Genomic DNA, 21,759 nt, shown 5'->3' on the forward strand with positions numbered 1-21,759 from the left:
AACGATTTTCTTATTTTTCTCAAACTAAAAGGCTTTTTGTGGAAACAAACTACATCGGGTTTCCTTTCCTATCTTATAACTATATATGACGAACAATAAATGAAAGAAATATAATTTTTCAACTTCCGCAACGAAAGAAATCAAGATTTTTGCCTGGTCTTTGCTGAAAGTCGCTCTTGAGTTGGTTCTTTATTTGGTTCATATTCCACCGCTATGCGGGGCTTTTAACAGACGTCTTGGCCCCTATGGCGGGGTAAATACCGGGTTTAATTTTAACACTTGGTAAATGTTAAATTTCCCGGTAAGTCCCGGGGGTCGGGGGGCCGGGGTTTCAATTGACTGATGCATAAGCGACATCATTGCTCCGTCAAACCCGTTTTCCTTCTCTACATTACCGATAATTTACAAATTCAGAAAACGTATATAACTTAGGTCTTATTGGTTATTTTAGTGTGTAGCATCGTTGGGTATTTTTATGAGTCTAGCACGTATTTTAGTTATTTTGGGGAGCCCGTAGGTCCAGTCAGAATACATATGACGAAAAATACCATCATATACTGCGATACCAGCATATACTGCGTCTAATAAGCGATTTGTTCTTAAAACGTTTTCCCTCAAATCCTGAATTTGAACCGGAATGAACTGTTTGAACCAAAGGTTTCAAAATTGCATGTACACGGAAATAGTTAAACCCACAGATTAAGCTCGCATATGTTTTGTTAAAATTTACATCTCATCGACTGAGCAAACAAACATGGACTATTGCTGTTAGGTAAATAAGGGTTAATGACTTCAAGAATTACGTTTATAATGATAAATATATATGTTGTTTGAAAACAACGTGGTATCATAGCAGTTGCCTTACCTTCCACAAGTTTTAATTTCTTAATTCTGTCAGCTTCTCGCAATACGTTAGCCGTATAATAAATACTAGTTATGCACGCTCGATGGGCCCCAGTCACTGTATTCTCGGTATACACACGAGCCTTTAGGGAGGGAACCAAGAAAAACAGTGTGGGACAGAACCAGAGTTTGACTATATACCTCATAGAATACGCACTCACGAAAGCGCAGCGCACGATGGGAAGGGGGTTGAAACCGCGAAATACAACGGCTTTCCTGTATCGATTGGCTGTTTTCTATGGCATGGTATAAATAATAATACACACAGTGGCATAATAAGCGATGACACGTTCTAATGATTTTAATTACTTAAAATGCATCATAACTTTCTTTCTTCGTTATTGACCATTCTTTCTTTCTCGTCACATTACACAAAAAACATGGAAACAGGTAGAACAAAACAACAAATTTATAAAAAAAGCATTCAAGTTAAGGCACTATATCTAATTTTTTCACATATTCTGCAATTGTATTTGAGTTCTGTTTGTTTGGAATAGTTGCATAGAAACGGCCAATTCACAGCAAACATTTCTTCCTTTATTCAGCAGTTTGTCACGATGCCCACACATGGTCATGAAGCCCTTGGTATCTCACATCCAATATCCCGCATGCGGCTTATCTCATTTCCAGATTTTCAGAGAGTAAATAACTGCTGGGTATTAATCCTGTGGTATACACCATTTTAATAAGTCAAGGGGCCATTTTGAATTTTTATTTTTCCGCTAATGACGTCATTAATAAAATATTCAAAATAACACCTCCGCCTTTTACAATGGTAGATACTTTATTTAATACGTCGAGGCACAAATGAATATTTCATTAACGACGTCATTCGCGGAAAGTTAAATATTCAAAATGGCGTCTCGACTTATTAAAATGGTGTATATATCGTTTGGACATCTGTAGTATGGGAGGCGCGGTGACCTAATGGTCAGCGCGCCGGACTCCGAGCCCTGGCCGGGGTCGCTGTGTTGTGGCCTTGGGCGAGACACTTTCTCTCATAGTGCCTCTTTCCACCCTGGTGTATAAATGTGTACCGGCGAAATAATGCTGGGGGTACCCTACGATGGACTAGTATCCTATCCACGCGAGAGTAATATTCCTAGCCGCTTAATGCTATCGAAACCGGGATAAGCCCTGGCTGTATGTGCCATTTGGCTGAAAGCTTCCCTACATGTAGTTTGCATTATTTGTATGTGTGCTCAAGATACTCGTCCGACGCTGCAAAGATTGAGAGGACTTTTGCGAAATGTCGAGGTATTGTGAGTGAGCATTTTGAGAGGATTTTTATATTTAGGAGCCCAAATTAAAAACGATGGCTTTGAAGTGGGGATTTCGCAAAGAAAGATTCAAAGTAAGAAACGTCTTAGTTCCTATGACTACAGGCTTACCATTCTGGTGTGTGGTCAAACCTTGCCAATATAATTAAGGAGCTTGTAACATTTTTGCCTACCCATGGTGGGGGGGGGGGGGGGGGTAATATTTGGAAGCCACGCCAAGTGGTTTTGCCAACCTTCCCCCATGAACTAATAAATGAAAACCCCGTTATTTAAATTTCTTGACTAATGCTACTCTTAAAAATATATATTTCCTTGACTCGTTCTCATCAGAGCTTCCGGTCCTCGAAAAAATAGTATGCGATCTATAGTTTGGCCAAATGGATTTGCCAATTTATTATAATCTGTACCACCAGCTGGGCTACTTAACGCAATTTTCAAATTAATTACTGCCTATGCCCTGCCCAGAAAGCAAAACGGGTTTCACTACAAGACGTCCTTTTGGGGTGTCCTATGGAGATACTTCAAAAAATACGCCGGTCGAAAGTTTTCATTGTAACAAGACTGAACACTTCTTCAAACCATAGTTAATAGAGGGAAATGGTTAAGAAGCCCGGCAAACATCAAAGGAGCAAACAAAGAGGCCAAGATTTATGTTGGAAGGTCCACGACCCTGCACATCTTTTGTTTTGCGCTCATACACTATGCATGAATTACGTAATCGCTAGGATTCTATTGGTTAGTTGCATGAACACACGTAACCACCTATTGTATTTTGTCAGGTTTTGTGCAGGGTCAACCCCGCAAAATAGCGACAAAACATACAACAAAGAACTTTGCCAGGCTTCTTAACCATTTCCCTCTATTAACTATGTTCAAACATACTCGGAAGTAAATACCTCAAAAAATAAAAATTAACGGAAATTATTACCGCAGTCGCATAGCTACAAAGTCTATTTTCGTGTCGATCGCATTTCCAGCTATTGTAAAACCCACATATAAGAGCCTGAATTGTTTTTCCATATTAGCCTAAAAAGGGGATTTACTGTATTATTAGGCTTATTTTCGTAAGAAAATATCATGGCTTGTTGTCAGCTAATAATAACCAAATACGTTAGAAGACACAAGAAATATAGACAAACTATATTGAACACCAGAAACATTTAATACTTCCATCTCGTGGGGTTGAATAAAAGAGCAAGTTAAATTACAAATGATTAATTCTAAAATTGTGATTGAAGGTGTTCTTGTATTATAACATATTTTTAATTGTCAAAATGATAAATTTACAAATTGAGTGTTCTACAAAACATCAATGTAAGAAATGACGTATGGGTGTATAGAATTGTTATTGAACGAGTGTTTCATCGTGGCAAATGAACATCTTGTAATAAATGACAAGACGTCAGTAGAAATTTAGACGACAGAAGTCTTGCTCGAACTGTCCCAACATTCTGATCCAAAATCTTCCAACATCGCGGGGTCATGTTGCGACATGTTTTGGCCAAACGAACGCAACATGTTTCACAAGCATTTTTAAATGCTGGAAGATATTGACCCGAAGTGTGACTTGAATTAAACTTCCATCCACGTTCTAACAGAGAGGTCAAAGACAAATATTCCAATAGTTATTCTTACCTAACAATAATAATCTTGATACCTTTGGAAATTTTTTTAATGTACTAGAAATGAATCAAGGGAAGACGAGCTTCCCAAGCCTATACTCCAATCATAAATAGTGCGAGGTCACGTGCGCATGACGTCACACATGTCGCTTGGCAATGGCTGCGCGATCGGGGGCTTAATTAATAGTAACCCCTACTCACTTGCTAGTGCTACGTTATACGTTATGTTCACAGTACTATAATAAACATTTTGCTTTATTTCTCTGTGCTATAAGCAGAGAAGTGACAACAAAATAGAAGATCATCAAATGGTATTATTTGAAAAAACATGACAAGAAACATGGTACATGTAATCAGGAAGGATTAACTGGACTGAAGGGATTTTAAAATTGGTATCGACTCTCGACGTTTTATGTATCAACACTATCCTGGGTACCAGAGGTTTTACTCGCAAGCGGCGGAATACTTCGGTATCGGTCGGATGCCGAGTGCGGTCGGCTTTAGGCCGACGAAACGAACGGCAAATAGAGACTTGACTGGGACCGGAAACCGTGCAAGAAAAGCCTCTGGTACCCGGGGTATATCAACACTTGTACCGAAACACTTATATGCACGCTTCAAATTTGTTCCTAATAACGTAAAATCATCACTCATTTTCAATGACAATATATTTCAATATTTCTAAAGTTGTCCAGCTACAGCTTGGATTTATTGCTGTTCATTAATGGCCGCAGGTACTTGTAGTAGCCTGGCTGCACCTGAAATGAAGGCAATTGATCATTATTAACACCACACGAAAAACAAATCGTGCATGCAATAGCAGGAACACTGTTGACCATCTAGCAGCATTTGAGTATGTACCGAAAAAGCCAACGAAAGGAGTCAAAGAACGTTTTTTAAACGAGATAGGCAGCCAAAGAGAAAACGAAAAGTAAACAAACGTCAAAGTGAATAATAACAGAATGGAGGAGAGACGAGGAGAGCGGCACAGAAAACAGGAGCCACAAAGTAAAACAGTGAAGGGGGGGAGGGGGGGGGAATTGGGGTTCGGGAGCGAAGAGGAGCCCAACCCAACAAAACAACAACAACAACAACAACAACGAGGTTTGCACCGAAATATCAACCTAAATACCGTACTGCATTTCGCTACGGTATATTCAGTAGCTGTTGAACCTTTCAACTCGCCTTGCATTTAACATCAAATTGTTAAAGAGTCTGAATTTTCAATACACAAACTTCTCCACAATAATCTTATTTGCGCTATTAAATTATTTTAGACTCAGCTAGTACTGCTATCAAGATATACAAGTTACACCATTCCATGATAATACTCCCCCATACAGGTTACGGCATATTAGTCAACACTACCTGTTCTTTATTTAAGACTGATCTCTGGGCCCATCTAAAAAGGTCTTCATATACGTTGCCATCGTGGCGTCCCAGCGCTGAATTGAGCACATAGTCTGAATAATCAAAGGCGTCTACCAGAGACACTGCTTCAGGCCTGTACGTTTAAAACAAGAGAAACATCAACACAACCTATTTTGATTGCATCAGATCTTTACGGAATACTTTCTATATATGGTTACAAAAGATAGTTGTACTATTTTCAAAATTCCATGACTTTTTCTTGACATGTTTTTAAAATTTCCCTGGCCAAATAAATACAAAATATGTTAGCTATAGAACCGACATCTAACCTCTGCTTCCCCCTAAAAAAACATCACTGAGATCACATTCCAGCTTTCAATGGTTTTAAATGAGGCCGAGCGGTCTTACAATTTCAATTTCCCCAGTTTCTTTTTTCAGTGTCAATTCTTCCTGACCCACAATAAATTCCCCAACGTTTCCCTGGCCTTTAAGGATTTTACTTTTCCTTGGGCAACTCAGTAAACGATAATAACAACAATCAGTGACAACAACAACAACAAGCTACATTGTCTTGTCTCAAGTTTGGGGGATGCTAATGATTACGTACGGTTTTGAAGCGAAATTGTCGGTTGAAAAGCCCCTCGGAGAACCTGTATATCATATATTACAGCAACAATGCTTGCCCAAAAAGGGGGCACAACGAAGCATTAAAACGCAGACCTTTTTTCTAAGACCTTTTTTCTAAGGTTTCTGAGGCTACGCAGTAAATTAATATAAACAAGAGTAGCGAATCTGTAATAATGTGCATAAGTGTTCGATATATTAAACAAACCTAAGTTTTTCCATCAAGGCGTACACTTGTTGTCGTATGGTTTGAATCTGGCTGCAATCCAGAACTCCAGCCTACGAGGAGAAAATTAAGGGGAAAACATTGAATACTTTACATTTACGAATCGCCCCAAAATCGTGAATGGAGATTTTTCTTACCTCAAGAAAACTGCCTGAATTCTCAGCAATACCATACAGGACAAATAAATCTGCCAGAGATTTGAGTACCCTGCGCAAATTCGTGCTCACACCAGATAGCTTCTCCATTGATTCCAATAGATATAATACCATTACACAGTTACTGTAGCCCTAAAACAAATAATAATGGTAATCAATTTGAGGGTTAATCCTTTATTAGTCGAGAAATGTTGTAACGTTCTACCCAGCCACATCCTAGCGTATATAATTTAAAAGCTTCTTGTTAATTTCTTTAATCAAAGTTATTGAATAGGAAAAGAAGGTCACCGTATAAAGCTTTCAAGGGAATTGAAAATACCTTTCACTGCGCGCCTTTTTCATTTCAACTAAATGACCTAGACAGTTCTGGAAATCAATTTTTTTTACCGGGTATGACACTTCAGCTCTTGCAGCTGTTCTACACAATCAGTTTCGTTTACTAACTTAAAAATTTTTGTGCAGTTTACCTTAGCACAGCGTACTAAGTCTACGGACACTTCATTCCAAGCATCAGCAGAATCCATTCCAGATAATATTCTGCTTTGTAATCTTTCCGCCACAATCATCACCTCGCTGGAGATTGAGAAGTAGATAAATAAGTGATTTCAAGTAAAATATTAAAAAAAAAATTATTCAGTTGGAAATCAGTTGGAAACAACTGCAATGAAGCTCGAGCCTCAGTTTCTCAGAATCACGTTGAATATCGCCTGATACTCAGCCAACGAGGTCGTTGGCAGAAATGGCTACAATCAGAGGTCGGCAAAATTGAGCACGATAATGAACTTAAGACTGATTCAATTTTCCTGGTATATCCTGTGCCTATACAGCGCTTTGCAAGACATTGGACGAGTCTTGGCATCCTACGTATACCGAAGGACATCTGTTATGATGATGATAGAGAAAGCGGTGCTATCAGCTCACCAACTACTTAAAGGAAAATAGCCTGGAGAGAGCTTACAGTCTGCCACAAAAGCCACAGCACGAAACGGCGCCGTAAAAGTCATAACGATGTCTGCGAACCAGTGTATGTCATCTCGCTCCTCGACCTTTCAGCAGCCTGACCGAGACCACCGACCTCCAGACTCTCCCGCGAACGGGAAGCACTGAGGCAGTCCACCAGCGTAAAAGTAGTGTAAAGGAGACACGTGCGGACTGCAATGTGGCGTTCCCCAAGGATCAGTGCTGGGGCCATCTGCTGACCGTCCCCAGTAAGAGCTCAGCCTCACATGCTGAGACCCCAGCTAACTGCCGCGAGACGCGACCAACGAGAGATGAGAGGGAGAGAGACAGAGGGACAAGACACCACCGAGGGCGCGCAGAAGACCACGAGAGAATAGACAGTCACACGGCGAGGAGCGCTTCCGCAGTGACCGCACACGCCACCACAGTGGGAGCCCCCAGGACCGGACACCCCGCCCCCGCCGCGGGCCTCAGCGATGAGCCGTTGCCCGAGCGCTCACTGACGAGCTGAGAGGTCTCATTTCCTCGATAGAGTTCATTTCATCCTGTCAGCGCCCTGAACGTATGGAAGGGGCGCTATACAAATGATTATTATTATTATTATTATGTACGTATGACGGACAACATTTTCCTGACCATATATGGGCTTAATAACAATTTGTTAACAAATAATGTTGAATATCTACAGAGACGAAGTCTCGGAAGAAACTCTTTATTTTTTGGTACAAATGTAGCAGGAAATGAAGTCTCAGATCTTCTTAGTCCAATGCCTTAGTAGGTGAAGTCGTGGACCTTTTTTATGCAAATGTATAGGTAGATGAAGCCTTGGACCTTGTTGGTGTACATTCCTTGGTAGAAGTCTCGGCCCTTTTTGGTGCAAATGCCTTGGTAGATGATAGCTTCACCCTTTTTGGTGCAAATGCTTTGGTAGATGAAATCGTGGACCTTGTTAATGCAAATGTCTTGGTAGATGAATTATTGGACCTTTTTGGTGCTAACGCCTTGGTAGATAAAGCTTTGGACCTTTTTGGTACAAATGTCTTGGAAGATGACGACTTGACCTTTTTGGTGCAAATGCCTTGCTAGAAGAAGCATAGGACCTTTTTGGTGCAGATGCCTTGCTAGAAGAAGCCTCGGACCTTTTTGGTGCAAATGCCTTGCTAGAAGAAGCCAGGACCTTTTTGGGGAACCCCTGGAGGTTTTTGGGTCTGGGACCTTTTTTGTTTTTTTGGATGTGGTGTTTTGGTGCAAATGTCTTGGTAGATGAAGTTGTGGACCTTTTGGTGCAAATGTCTTGGAAGACGACTGCTTGGAGCAAATACCTTGGTAGAAGACGTCTTGGACGTTTTTGGTGCAAGTGCCTTGGTAGATGCCTTTTGTGCAAAAGTCTCAAAGTGTGGGACCTATTTTTAGTGCAAAATCTTAACTTTGGTAAACAAAATCTTTTTTTTTTGGTTCGGAAGGTTTTGTACACTTTGACCTTTTGGCCCAAAGGTCTTCATAGTTGCCTTCCTCTATTTCTAAATAATGCTAGAATATCTCTAACTTGGAGTGATTGGTTAAGAATAAACGAAAAATACAATTAAAAAACAGCCGCAATTTGACTGTAGCTCAAAAAGCACGATAGGTTTTTGACCAATCCAAATGTTGGACTAATATATTTACAGGTGCTCCAGTTTCAAGTTATTATCAGGAATGGATATTATTGTAAACTCCTTAGTTTTGTCTCTGACTCATTTGTTGACCATTCATACTCAACTCACCTCAACGTTCTATCCTGGTAAATTTTCCTTTGAACTTGAGGATCCAAGAATTCTTCACCTCTTGTTACAGGGCACGATTCTGGTTTGCGTCGTGACAAAAATGAAAGTGAAAAGGGAGGCGCCTTGCCCTCTTGCACTTGTGAAGCACATTTCATAAGATACCTAATGACAAAAAATTGACCATTACGCACTCACATATTCAGTTAAGCAATTAGACAGGAGCGAGAACTCAGTACACCACCAGAGACATTATAGCACTCATAATTTTATTACCACCCAGGTGTTTTTAAGGGCGAACTACAATGGAACAACAAATAAACGAAGCTAAAGAGCTCTATCAATTTCACTCAGCTTACCTAGCTACTTGTAAGTAAAGAACGTCATTATCTCCCTCATAAGTACAGGAAGCATTTGCTACTGTATACATCTCAGGCAGACTACTGCACAGCAAGAAACCATGTCCACCACATGCCAGTCGACATGTCTCCGCATAATGCATGGATGTTGACGAGCAGAATGCTTTAAGACCACTGGTGATGGCATGTACCTACAGACACAATTAGAAGCATTTGTATTCACTTGCATTGAGGGTGGTGGTTATCTGTCCAGGATGCCCAATAATAACTATTCATAACTGTTTGCATTTCTTGGGATATTTGAAAACATAACAATATTCTTTTCTTTAGAAACAAAAACAACAACAACTTACAATAACTTTGGCTGTAATCCACATGCTAAAGAATACTGTATTAACCTTTAATTATTACTTTTTGTACTAAATTCTACAATGTACCTTCTCCACCTTCCCATCCTAGTAGATTTCATCTCCTACCATCTCCATATCCCTCAATGTCTTCTTGATCTCCTCCATCTTCTCTTTTCACACCATTCACCCTACCATCCAATTTTGTTTACCCCTCTACCACCTTCCTTTTCTCCTGTCAAGATGGAACTCATAAAAAAAAAACACGCTTACCTCTGGTAACATAGAAAAGTCTCCAGCAGCAATTTTCTTTTGCATTTCTTGAAACAATCTCCATACATGGTCAAAAGTAAACTTTATAGCGTAGGCCATGGCTAAACCAGGTAACAGTTTGTACTGTTGAGTTTTATAGGCGATAATCTGAGCCTCAGGTTCACTGTCATTAAACAAAAACACCTTTTTAATGTCCCTGTTCCGTGATTGTTGTGTACCCTGTCAGCTTGGTTTGGTATGACATTAAAAACGAATATTATTGCAGCTCATAAAATGGAACAATTAGAGAAAAGACGCACACATGTTTGGCGTAATGTGGGGGGACACATCCCTGCGATTGGCATGAGAAGCGACTTTGAAATGCGTGACCTTTTAAAGCCTCACTTATCTCCAGCACTACCGCACTGGAAACGGACAAGAGTATTGGCAGGTCAAATTGACTAATACTGCTTTTATTAAATCATACTGCATTTATATCTAGACATGGCTATGGTTGCAACCAATTGAAAACTGCCATCTTGCAGATCATGCTGTGACAAGACTAGACAGTCTTGTGCAATAGGTGAAACAATAAGCTAATTCAAGGTTCTCAACTAAACTAAGCGGGAAAACAAAGACATCATGTTATCGCCGCCAAATACCGTAGAATTCCGGTTATAAGCCCTGGGCTTATACAACTTCGTAAGGGTTTTTGGGTGGGCTTATAAGCGGAGGGGCTTATACTCGGGAGGGCTTATAAGCGGAAGGAAAAAAACGTTTCGAAACGAGCCTCGGGAGTGTTGATCGAAATACGTTTTTAAGTTAAAAACGCACAAAAAAGCAACATTTAGCCCTGTTCAGTACTGTCATCCGGTAGAGGGGGGCTTATATCCGGGGGGGCTTATAACTGGATGTATTTTTTTGTTTCCAAGTTGATGGGCCTATAACCGGGGGGCTTATAAGCGGGGGGCCTTATAACCGGAATTTTACGGTATGTAACTTAATTAAATGCAGTACCTAATAAATGGATTAGGGATTTGCAAGTCACGCTCCATTAACTGCGTTTTACTGCTTGTGCCATAAAACTTTCATTATTAATGGTGATTGATACAAATGCGGAAGTGCGGTCGTCTAATGGTTAGATCACTGGAGTACATTCCAAACCCATCTTGTGCTGCATGATGGGTTTAGAATGTTATGGTTGAGAGGTGGTGTTAAGCAGTTGAACTTTTTAAATTTAAAGTTAAGAAACCAAGACCACTCAAAGTAGCATAATTGCATCAAATATAAGTGCAACAAATATACATGTACATGTATTAATGATCAGTTTACAGTCATCTTTAACTTACCCCGGTTTGAGCTGACTTTGCCGCCGTACTGCACTGTAGCGAATAGCAATAGTCATGGCTCTGGATAACAGCCAGTAGGAATCTTGAACAATTGCTGCACGAACAAAACTCATGGTGCCATATAAAAGTTTGGAGTTTGCTGACTTTGTGAAGGTGCCATCAGGGGAAAGCTGTTGTACATGTACATGAGTCGGAGTGAAAACCTTAGTTCATCTAGTTAGTGGTTTTCTATCTATTATGAGCTTTAACCCTCTGTAATTCCTTCGGTTTTAAAAGATGATATAACCTACAGTGTACATAAGGGTATGCTTCATACAGTTGAATATGGCAAATTACAAATGAATAGAGTTTGCATGATGAACAAGTTTACAACAGAGTTAGCAATGAGTAAAGGATAAGGTGGCTGTGTTATTTTGGTGTACAGTGATCACCACGACAGCAGAACCAGGCAGAAATGTTTAAATCAAAAATTGGTTCCAATGACATTATCAGTCAACATTAATTTTTAAAAATTGCCTTGAGGAATATTTAGTTAATTTAGCTTGTGTTTCACATGTACATGTCATTAATGACCATAATGACCCTGGTCAATTCCAAGCATTTGTGGATGACATGCTGTTATTTGCAGGATTGTTGTTTTACCTTTGCTAGTCCCATCAGCATTTGGTTAAGAGGAATTCGTACACGATCAAACATTAGATATCCATTATCAGTTCCATTCAGCATGGGTGAAAATTTGGCTCCAATATCTCCTACCGTTACACCTAAGAAATTGAATAAATCATGGAAACAACGGCTAGTTACAAATACAGATTTCTGTCCAATGGTATGTTATGATACTTGACAATAAAACAAATTATTATTGTGTGAAATCTTTAAAATGGTTTCTGCTGAATATTCTAGCAATAAAGACAAAAAATTAAGTTACAAAAAGTCCTTATAGCATGAGCATAATTTTACTACAGTTAAGAATAACCTATCGAAATTTTAGGTCTCAAGCTTGCGAGAGAAAAAAAGAATTTGAAATTGTTCGTATTTTAGTTAAAATGGCCGTTTCATGTCAGTTCAAAACAAAACAACACGCGTTTTAAGCTTTTCTTACGAGGTTTGACATTAAAATTAATTTCTCAAGAATGCTTTAGAATTTAATAGCCAGGTCAACTAGAGAAATGAATTACAGTGAGATGTTTCAAACAGTATACAAAATGTTACTGTGCTATGAGTAGAGTTTTGGTAAATAATTCTTGCACTTGTTGCTCGAAATTTTGAGTGGAATCCGTCTTTAATAGTTCAAATGGACTGTGCAGAGAGGTCTATATTGTCTATTACTCCAGTGTTTGGTCTTATTGCATTTCCCTCTAGGCACTGGACTAGGCCCACGCACGTGAAGGAAGAGCAAGAGGTGGGAGGGGGTCAATATACATTGTAAATTCATAGTTAATTTCATCCTACCAGGTAAAGGTTGATGTGTCTGCAGATCTCGTAGCTGAACTATAAACATCTGTATTCCATGATCCTTCCTATCTACTATTAACCTTGCAGGCACAATAGCAAAATTTGAAGACTTGCCCACTGAAAGTAAAATAATGTTGTCACTAGTGAAATGTAAAACTTTCATATAAAGAATTTCAAAATTTGTTTTACTTTAATTATTTTTTACAGACATTCCTTTCATCCAAAAAACATAATTGATATTAATTTTTATTGAATGTCATTATTTTAAATAACTTAAATTTTAATTAAAATACATGTAGTTGCAATAATTTACTATTTGATACAGGTATAACATACTCTGTACAACAAGTTAAAGATGAATTACAGTCCGTACTGCGCAATCTCGGCTGCAATGTTTATGTGAGCCTCACAAACAAAGCAAAACTAAAAATTATGTGACAAACTTACCTGTTTCTTCATCATAAACGCCAGATATCCTTGCAGAACAAATAATAATAAGTAGAAGAACCTTGACGCTATTTCAAACCGACGTTTCAGCTCATCGGAAGTTCTTGAACGAAGCGAACTGTAATGGCGGACTAAAAAACTTCATGTATGCTGTCACCGAAGTGTAACGTTTCAACGAATTCAAAACAAAAACGTAAACAAACCCCGAGTCTGCGCAGTACTTTAAGCTTTTGACATATTGATCATGTGAGCAAAAAAAAAATGAACTTCTTTTGATAACCAGACAGAGTAATCATTTTTTTTCCCTTCCTTTAATCATAGTATTTTCTAAAAAAAAAAGACAAAAAATCTCATCAGCATTTCTGTCAGGATATAGAAACACTAATTACCTTTTATGAAAGGCAATGAAACACTCGAATATCACGCTTGTGTTCTACAGCATTTCTCATTCTCTCAGACTTTTGCTTGTGTGAACTCCTGTAGTTCTCAAGATTAGTTAAGAACATTGCAGCATTTATTGCCACATTACTGTTGCTAAGGAATTATGGTGCTGGTAATATTCTTATTTAATTTGATTGACATACTGTTGCCTGGCCACCATTTGCATGCTGACAGTGACGGCGAGTGAATAACAAACTCTTGAGTCCTCTTGTCATATGTTGCGGTAGTCTCCAGGCCACGCACATAAGTACCTTAAAATGTAAAATTGATTAATGGCATAACTGTAAAATATTTTGTATGGTAGTTAATTTCACGGTTATACCATCTTAAGAACATCAATTTACATGACTGTATATAAAATTATATGGAGGCTGCATCACTGCTCTGTGTACAGCATACTCACCATGACCTAGTTCAGTCTGTGCATAAGTTCCAATGATCTGATAAGACTCAGCAAGAGGAAGCCACTTGGCTTTTTGTTCTTCAGTTCCCTGACCCTAAAAATACATTGTATAACAGTTATTTAACTAGTAATTAAATGTAAATTGAGCTTTAATTTAATTGTTGAACACAATTAAATTTAAATATTGTCAAACAGATTCTAAATTGCCTTGAGAAATCTATTACTGACATGGATGTATTTCTAGAATATTCAAAAGCGGGAAAATACAGTTGAATCCTGATAACTGGAACCCTCAATGAAACTTTTACCATAATTCCCCTTAAGGTCATTTTCTTACTACTTTATCCTAACTTTACTCAAACCTTTTTCCCTTTTCCCTTAAAGGTCAGAGCTATCAGGGTTAAACTGCCTAAATAGACATTCTTCCAAAGACCATGTCATTATTTTTTCATTTCTAAATGATTTCCTGGAAAATGAGGTTACATCACAGGTAGCCCAAGCTCCTAAAGGAGCCGTCAACATATAGACCACATACGACATTGCGTAATAACGTTATTATAAGGGTTTGTATGGGAATTTACCGATCGTGAAAAATAATTCAAAATAGAGGAAAAATATCCAATAAAATCGACTTACCTATCCTCTTCTATGCATATGTTGTGTTTCTATGCCGTTTGGGGGCGATTTGAAGCCATTTCAGTGGGTTTTAGGTTCGATGGTTTCCTCATATATACACAACATATGCATAGAAGAGGATAGGTAAGTCGATTTTATTGGATATTTTTCCTCTATTTTGAATTATTTTTCACGATCGGTAAATTCCCATACAAACCCTTATAATAACGTTATTACGCAATGTCGTATGTGGTCTATATGTTGACGGCTCCTTTAGGAGCTTGGGCTACCTGTGGTTACATTTATCAAAATTACAAATAATTACACTGACTTCTTTGAATCAATAATAATTATCTGCTTCAAGTTTTTCAAGTACGTAAAATGTATTCACATTCAAATTAAATTCAAGGCATACACAGTACCTTTAAAGTAGGTATAAACATAACTCTGCTAAGGTGAAATGGAAATATAGCACCTGTAAACCTGAAGAAAAAATAAATAAATCTCTAAAAAAGACTCACACAACAATTACACATGAACTCAAACTGTCCAACGTGAGTCACAATAGACTAGAAGTACTACATACCCTTACCAAATGTTCAGCCGGTGTTCAAACAAGAAACAAACGAAAACAAAATTGATAGTAAACAGTATTTCCAAAACTGTTTTTGTGCTGTATAATAATGTCATATAAGTGAACACTAAAAGGTGAGTGGCAAGTAATAACAGGTGAGGGGTGAGGAATTAAAAGAGGTGAGGAGTAAGGTGACAAGGGGTAAGGAATATGGGGTGAGAAGTAAGGGATGGGGGTTGACAAGTACTGTAAGGGATAGGGGTAAAGGATGAGGGGCTGAGGGGTAAGGGAAATAGAAGGGTGAGAAGTAAACAATGTGGGGTTAGAAGTCAGGGATGGGGAATGAAAAGAAAGAGAGAGGGGTCAGGGGTAAAGGATAGGGAGCGAGGGACTGAGGGGTAAGGGTAATAGATGAGGGGGTGAGGAATAAGGGATGAGGGGATGAGCCAACGAGCACCCCCCTTTCATATGCGAGTCCCCTCCTCCCTGGGGAAGGGGGCTAGATATGGGTATGGGGTAACATACATGTACATGGGTTGGTTTGTGAGAGGTGAGGGGCAGGGGGAAATGGGTGGTTAGGGATATTATAGTGAATTTAAAGGGAAAGGGCTGTTGTGATAGCATTGTTACTGGCTCGATTGAAATGCTCAAAATTACAAGTTATTCACTCTTCCACATTTAATACTTTAAGCTACAAAAGATCATGCCTGCCACAATTAATTTTTTCTATAATAAGGCCCACTGTGGACCACATTTAATTTGATATTATTATTATTTATTCGACATAACTACATCAAAAAATTAATGTCAAAAATCTCTGCATTCTTACTTCTCTAACATGCCCAGCTCCTGTGGATCAGTAATTTGATATTCCTTTGTCAGCTCAACCATTCGCAATCCTTTCTGTAAATACCTTTCATAAGCATGTTTGCGGTCCAGTACATATGCATCTTCTTTACTAAACACAGGATCCTTCAGTAATAATGACTCTTCAAAAGAAATAACGAAGAAAGATTAGAAATGACAATTTAATCCAAGCAACAGTTATTGATTACTGGCTTCTCATCAGGTATTGTTTTTAAATATTCAAGAACAGTGGGTGACCAATACAGACTTGCAATTGCAATGCTACTCCAAGGTGCACTGAAGTCACAGATAAAGCCATTTTAATGCGGCAGCCACTGCATGCTGCAATGCAGTAGTTGAAGAGCAACAATTTTAAAAACGTTGTGTAGATGTGGCAAAGAATTTATGTGTGACATGTTATAAGGGCAAAAATAGCCCCAAGAGAAACGTAATTTATAAATCTGACTAGATCTGTTGTTTAAGAATTCACGACACACCACCAACCCAGGGGGGGTACTCCGGGATCAAAGTGACGGGGATGATCGAATGGAGGCAAAACTCAGGACCCAAAAAAATCCCTAGGTCTCCCGACATTACCCAAAAAAATCCCTGGACCAAAAAAACGCCCAAAAAAATCCCTAGTCAAATTACCCCTTAATTGCCAAGGCCGCGCCAAGGCACTTTAGTTTGATTTTAATACCCAAAAAAATCCCCTATTTAAAAAAATACCAAAAAAATACCTGCCAAATTCTCCTACCCAAAAAAATCCCGGAATCGAAAATTTCGACCCCAAAAAAATCCTTCGCACATCCCCTTCACTTAGATCCCGGAGTGCCCCCCCTGGGACCACCAACCACCAACTTTGAAACTTGCAGGGAAGGAAAGGAAACAAAAGGGAAGGAAACTTGAGCGAATTCAGGAACGCCGTTAAGAGCTATATTCAGATCCCATGCCGAAACCTAAATATAAAATGTAAACGGCCCTTGCATTGACTACATGCATTGGGACGTTCCAAAAATTTTCCGCATCCCCCTATGGAGGGTAACCTCTTTCACAGGGCCTGTCGGAATATTTTTTCAAAGGAGCCGACAAAATTTTGAACCCCTCGGATGCAAACTTTAAAGGTTCCGACAGCAAAAAACTAGGGTGTCGGAATCTGTCCCTCCAAAGGGGGGTGCGGCAAATTTTTGGGGTATCTGGTCACCTCGCCACCAAGCAATCTCGCCACCAAAACTGGTGTATTCCTCGTTCTTTAATCCATGAGCCGAGGCGACTTCGCTTGGTGGCGAGTTGGTTGGTGGCGAGATTGCTTGGTGGCGAGGTGACCGGCATTCATTTTTGGAACGTTTTTTAGGTCGCCAAACGGTGAAAAAACTTGTACCAACTTGCGTGCAAATTTGTTCCGACTGAAGTGAACGCAAGTCATCGCAAGTAAACGCACGGCCGTACACATGTTCTTATCAATACGACAAAGAAATTAACCTACAAAGGAAATTCTTAAAAAAATGATCAAGGTCAAAGGATGTCGAGTACCCAGCTGCGAGCTATGTTAATTAATGTATAGAGGCTAGTCTTCTTTTATTCCTGGAGATATTCGGGCAAGAATTAAGAGTCTGTTCCTGAAGAAGTCAAAACTCTACAGCAAATAACCTTAGATTACCCAGGAATCTTTTCCTCTCCGTCTTCTGTCGTCCTCCGTGAAGCAAGTAAGTCAGCTCCGCTGTGTTAAATGAAGCTTTCCCTCGCTCTTTTGCAAGATCAGGATTTACTTTGGTACTAGACGACTTCATTCTGCTATCAACAACAATTTCTAAGCTAAAGTTAGGCTTGGAGTGACCGTCAGGTCTACAGGAAACAAACCAAGAGTTTCCTCGCTTCAATTTTCCACCTCGGTCATTTCCAAGATGGCGACCAGCACGATCGCGTGATCGATAAATCACAAGATTGCGTGACGAGACCGAGAAGAGTCTGGGGGCAAGTTCCGGCGTTCCGTTGCATTTATATTGTCATTGTATTTTATATTTCTCAGCTTCATTAGACTATGAAAAGGCTTAAATACAGAGTTAATGCGAGGTGTTGGATTCATGCAGGTGTTTAGGAGTTGTTGGGAGAACTAGAAGAAGAGAGAGAAGAAGTTGGTTAAGTTTTCGAGCAGACATATTGACCATAATGTTGGCGACCATAGAGAACTGTTTTGTTGGACAGTTTCTGTTGACAATTCTTCTAACCATGTTAACTCATTTGCTGGGATGCTCAAACGCGAATAACATTCCCTTTCCTCCACCAATTAGCATCCCTGAAGATAAAAACTTGCCAACAGGACATCTTCAACCTTTGGGTTACCAACGTTCACCAGACGGGCCCGTTAAAGAGTACTTTGAAGTTCTTCGAGCAGATCTGTTTTGGGAAGAACATGTCAGCAAGGGTATCCCGCTTGTGTTCCGTCAAGGAATTGGCGAATCACCCGCTCTTTCAACTTGGTCCGACGATTATTTAAGAGAAAACTATGGAGATCTGGATGTTCTGATCGAGTTAAAAGAAGAAAATCGCACGCACTCGGCTCGCAGGATGACGATTGTGGAATTCCTTTCTCGCTACAAGGAAGAGGATATTTATATTGTTACTGTTTTGCCCGATCCTATGAGACGAGACATTCAGGTAACCAAGGCTTAGGTCCGGCTCATCAAAAATGTTTGATTAACATAACACTAGTTCTATTAATTTCTGTTATTGTATAGTAAAATTTGAGTTCTCGTTTGCGAAATCGTGAAATGAAGTACTGCGCGTAATGATAGCTGATACGTTTAAATACTTCGACCGGAAGTAGCTTTTTGCTTACTCTGTCGTTACGATAAATACATGTAGTGTAAACGTTCTCAACAAGAAAGGTTTTGTTGTCGTGGAAAGAAAGGCTTTGATGTTCTGGAAGCATCAACACAAAGGCAGAAATACTTTTTACTGGACAAGTGACTTTTTGCCAGGCATGTAATAAAATAAGTGATAAAATACATTGTTATTACATAACCAAGATAGGTCGTAAAGTATGATCGTCCGGGTGATAGTAGTTCTGAGTAGAAATGTTGTTGGTGACTGACGTTTCGACAACCTGAGCGGAAGTCATCTTCAGAGTCAAGTGAAAAGTTGTTGTCAGTCGATGATGTTATAACCCAGGGGGGGTACTCTGGGATCAAAGTGACGGGGATGATCGAATGGAGGCAAAACTCAGGACCCAAAAAAATCCCTAAGTCTCCCGATATTACCCAAAAAAATCTCTGGACCAAAAAAAACGCCCAAAAAAATCCCTAGTCAAATTACCCCTTAATTGCCAAGGCCGCTCCAAGGCACTTTAGTTTGATTTTAATACCCAAAAAAATCCCCTATTTAAATCAAGTCACCCAATAAAATACCTGCCAAATTCTCCTACCCAAAAAAATCCCGGAATCGAAAATTTCGACCCCAAAAAAATCCTTCGCACATCCCCGTCATTTGGATCCCGGAGTACCCCCCTGGGTGTTATAAGTCTTATAACATCATCAACTGACAACAACTTTTCATTTGACAGAACTACTATCACCCGGACGATCATACTTTACGACCTACTGATACTCCTAGAGCCGGCTACATTGTAAGAAATGGTCTGGGTAGAGACTTCATAGCACCCTCCCCTATGTGGGCCCCTCCCTGGGGGGCTAGGATGAGAAGATGGCTGACAATTCAGACTACCTCCCCCAGTAAATCAGCTGTGACATAATAATAACTGTCTCTTATTTGGCATTCAGGTTCCAACATGTTTGTTGTGTGGCACCTTTCTTGATTATGTTCATGAAACTAACTTCTGGATGAGCTCAGGAGGTACTCGCTCTGTCATTCATTATGATGCAGATCATAATCTGCATTGTTTGGTGGCTGGACGAAAGGACTTCATCATGATGGAGAGAAAGTATTACAAAGACTTGTACTTTCTTGACAAGGTTAGCAAAGTTAGCAAAAATAAATCTTGAATTCTTCGGCTTCTAGCATCCTTACTTCATTATATTTTCTTCAACGCCAAGATGCCGTGCCAAAATAGAAAAAATAGAGGAACAACTAGACACAGATCAACAACAAGGGCTGTCATGAACTAATTTATAAAAAAACAACCAAGTCATTGTAAAATTCTTGGTGTGTGGTGGGGTCTTTGAAATTATTCAAAATCTTATCAGAACTATAGTTAACTGCATTGGTGTGACCGCAAAGATAAAGCTGAAAGCACTAACTACATGTATAGTTTTTGCTGATTTTTTTTTATATATCTTTTTTTTTATGAGGTATGACGTCACATAACTTGAGACTAACTATAGTTAAACTTTAGTTACGTCGTAGATGTGACCATCATATTTCATTTTTACAGCCATTGTGTTATTTTTAATAGCAGAATGAATATTCAGGATCAGGATTCTCAGAAATTGACCCAAACAAGATAAACCTGCTGGAGTACCCTAACGTGGCAAATGTACCATGGACTTATGCCACACTCATGCCTGGGGACTGTATTTATATTCCAGCAGGTAATGTGTACAGTCAAATAATCCTGGTCAGTCAGACTAGCTGAGATATACGACAACTGATGTAGTCTGGATAAACAAGATATCAGCTAAGATATTTTTTTTACAGCATTCTACTTGAGCAGTTATAATTTTTGAGTTACTGGTTTGATGACTCAAGCAGAATAGTAATGAGGATGATGATTTACTGTATGATGCTAGCTACTGGTAATTATTGCAGGTCTAATTTTGATAGTTTACCGTATGTTCACAGGACAATATATCTTGAAATGCTACAGTAGTACAATGTCCTTTTCAAGATCTTGCAACATCTCTCCTTTAAATTTTCGTTTTCTCCACAGAATACATACATCAAGTCAGATCATATAACAGGACCATATCAGCTACAATCTTGTTCACATCTGGGCCCCTTGTGGGTGCTCCCTTTGAACCCAAGGGCTGCGACAGAGAAGTGTTTGAATACACACCCCTCAGTGATCTGACAGTACATTGGACATACAACAAGGGCGACAAGATTATTGAGATGGGCTACATGAATGTGGAGGTGCTTCGTTACAGCATTCTAGCAACCATGCAAGAAAGGAATGAAGACGTTTTGACAAAAGATGCATTTGCCGATTTCTGGCCACAACATGAAGACAAAAACTCTGAACACGACAAGGACAACTTGAGTGAAGATCCCAGGAGAATTTTTGATGAATATTTCGATACTGAAGGCAAAGGATTTGCGACAAAACATGACATATTAAACATTTCACAAGAAAATTTAAAAGCAATTGCACGCTTAATTGATCCTCCACATGGTCCTGCAGCTAATGAGGAAGAAAAGCCGCTTGGATGCCACACTACAAGCACATGAAGAACTCTAACAATCAATCGATCCATCATTGTTGTACCTATTTAATTAACTTAATTTATAAAAGCAGATAGAAGAGAAATGGCATTTGCATTTCAGTGTCTGATATAACATTAAAGCTGACTAAAACCTGAGTAATCTTGTCAGAATCCTGGGAAGCTGTAACATGTGTTACAGTATGTGCCAGGGGTAAAGGCCTATTTTCATGATACGATTTTGTCACATGGATAAGCTTACGGCACGCCAACGACAGCTGCAAGGGAGTTGTAGGTTTGATTTACACAACATAATTTGTGTCGTTGGCCTGTTGTAAGCATGTCGCATGCAACAAAACCGTACCATGTAAATTGGCCTTAGATAGCTACATGCC

General features: G+C 39.3%; 2 protein-coding genes and 1 long non-coding RNA gene across 3 annotated transcripts in view; 2 read left to right on the forward strand and 1 right to left on the reverse strand.

The window, feature by feature from the left end:
* Positions 1-21,759, forward strand: part of LOC144665824 (uncharacterized) — a 259,439-nt gene that overhangs the window by 68,555 nt on the left and 169,125 nt on the right. The window lies entirely within an intron of this gene.
* Positions 3,323-17,919, reverse strand: LOC144665687 (peroxisomal acyl-coenzyme A oxidase 1-like). Its single transcript, XM_078526975.1, has 16 exons — positions 17,650-17,919; positions 15,973-16,132; positions 14,992-15,052; positions 13,955-14,048; positions 13,695-13,802; positions 12,661-12,780; positions 11,851-11,972; positions 11,209-11,378; positions 9,881-10,043; positions 9,261-9,451; positions 8,905-9,066; positions 6,649-6,754; positions 6,164-6,313; positions 6,009-6,079; positions 5,174-5,309; positions 3,323-4,563 (listed from the first exon to the last, which is right to left on the reverse strand). Exons 1-16 carry the CDS (start codon positions 17,777-17,779, stop codon positions 4,501-4,503), a joined length of 2,007 nt encoding a protein of 668 aa, XP_078383101.1. The 5' UTR covers positions 17,780-17,919; the 3' UTR covers positions 3,323-4,500.
* On the forward strand, positions 17,887-21,758 carry LOC144665719 (bifunctional peptidase and arginyl-hydroxylase JMJD5-like). Its single transcript, XM_078527011.1, has 4 exons — positions 17,887-18,647; positions 19,769-19,960; positions 20,404-20,536; positions 20,875-21,758. Exons 1-4 carry the CDS (start codon positions 18,159-18,161, stop codon positions 21,390-21,392), a joined length of 1,332 nt encoding a protein of 443 aa, XP_078383137.1. The 5' UTR covers positions 17,887-18,158; the 3' UTR covers positions 21,393-21,758.

The sequence above is a fragment of the Oculina patagonica genome, chromosome 9, assembly GCF_052425735.1.
Source record: "Oculina patagonica isolate OP01 chromosome 9, crgOcupat, whole genome shotgun sequence".
In the NCBI taxonomy this organism is placed as follows: Eukaryota; Metazoa; Cnidaria; class Anthozoa; order Scleractinia; family Oculinidae; genus Oculina; species Oculina patagonica.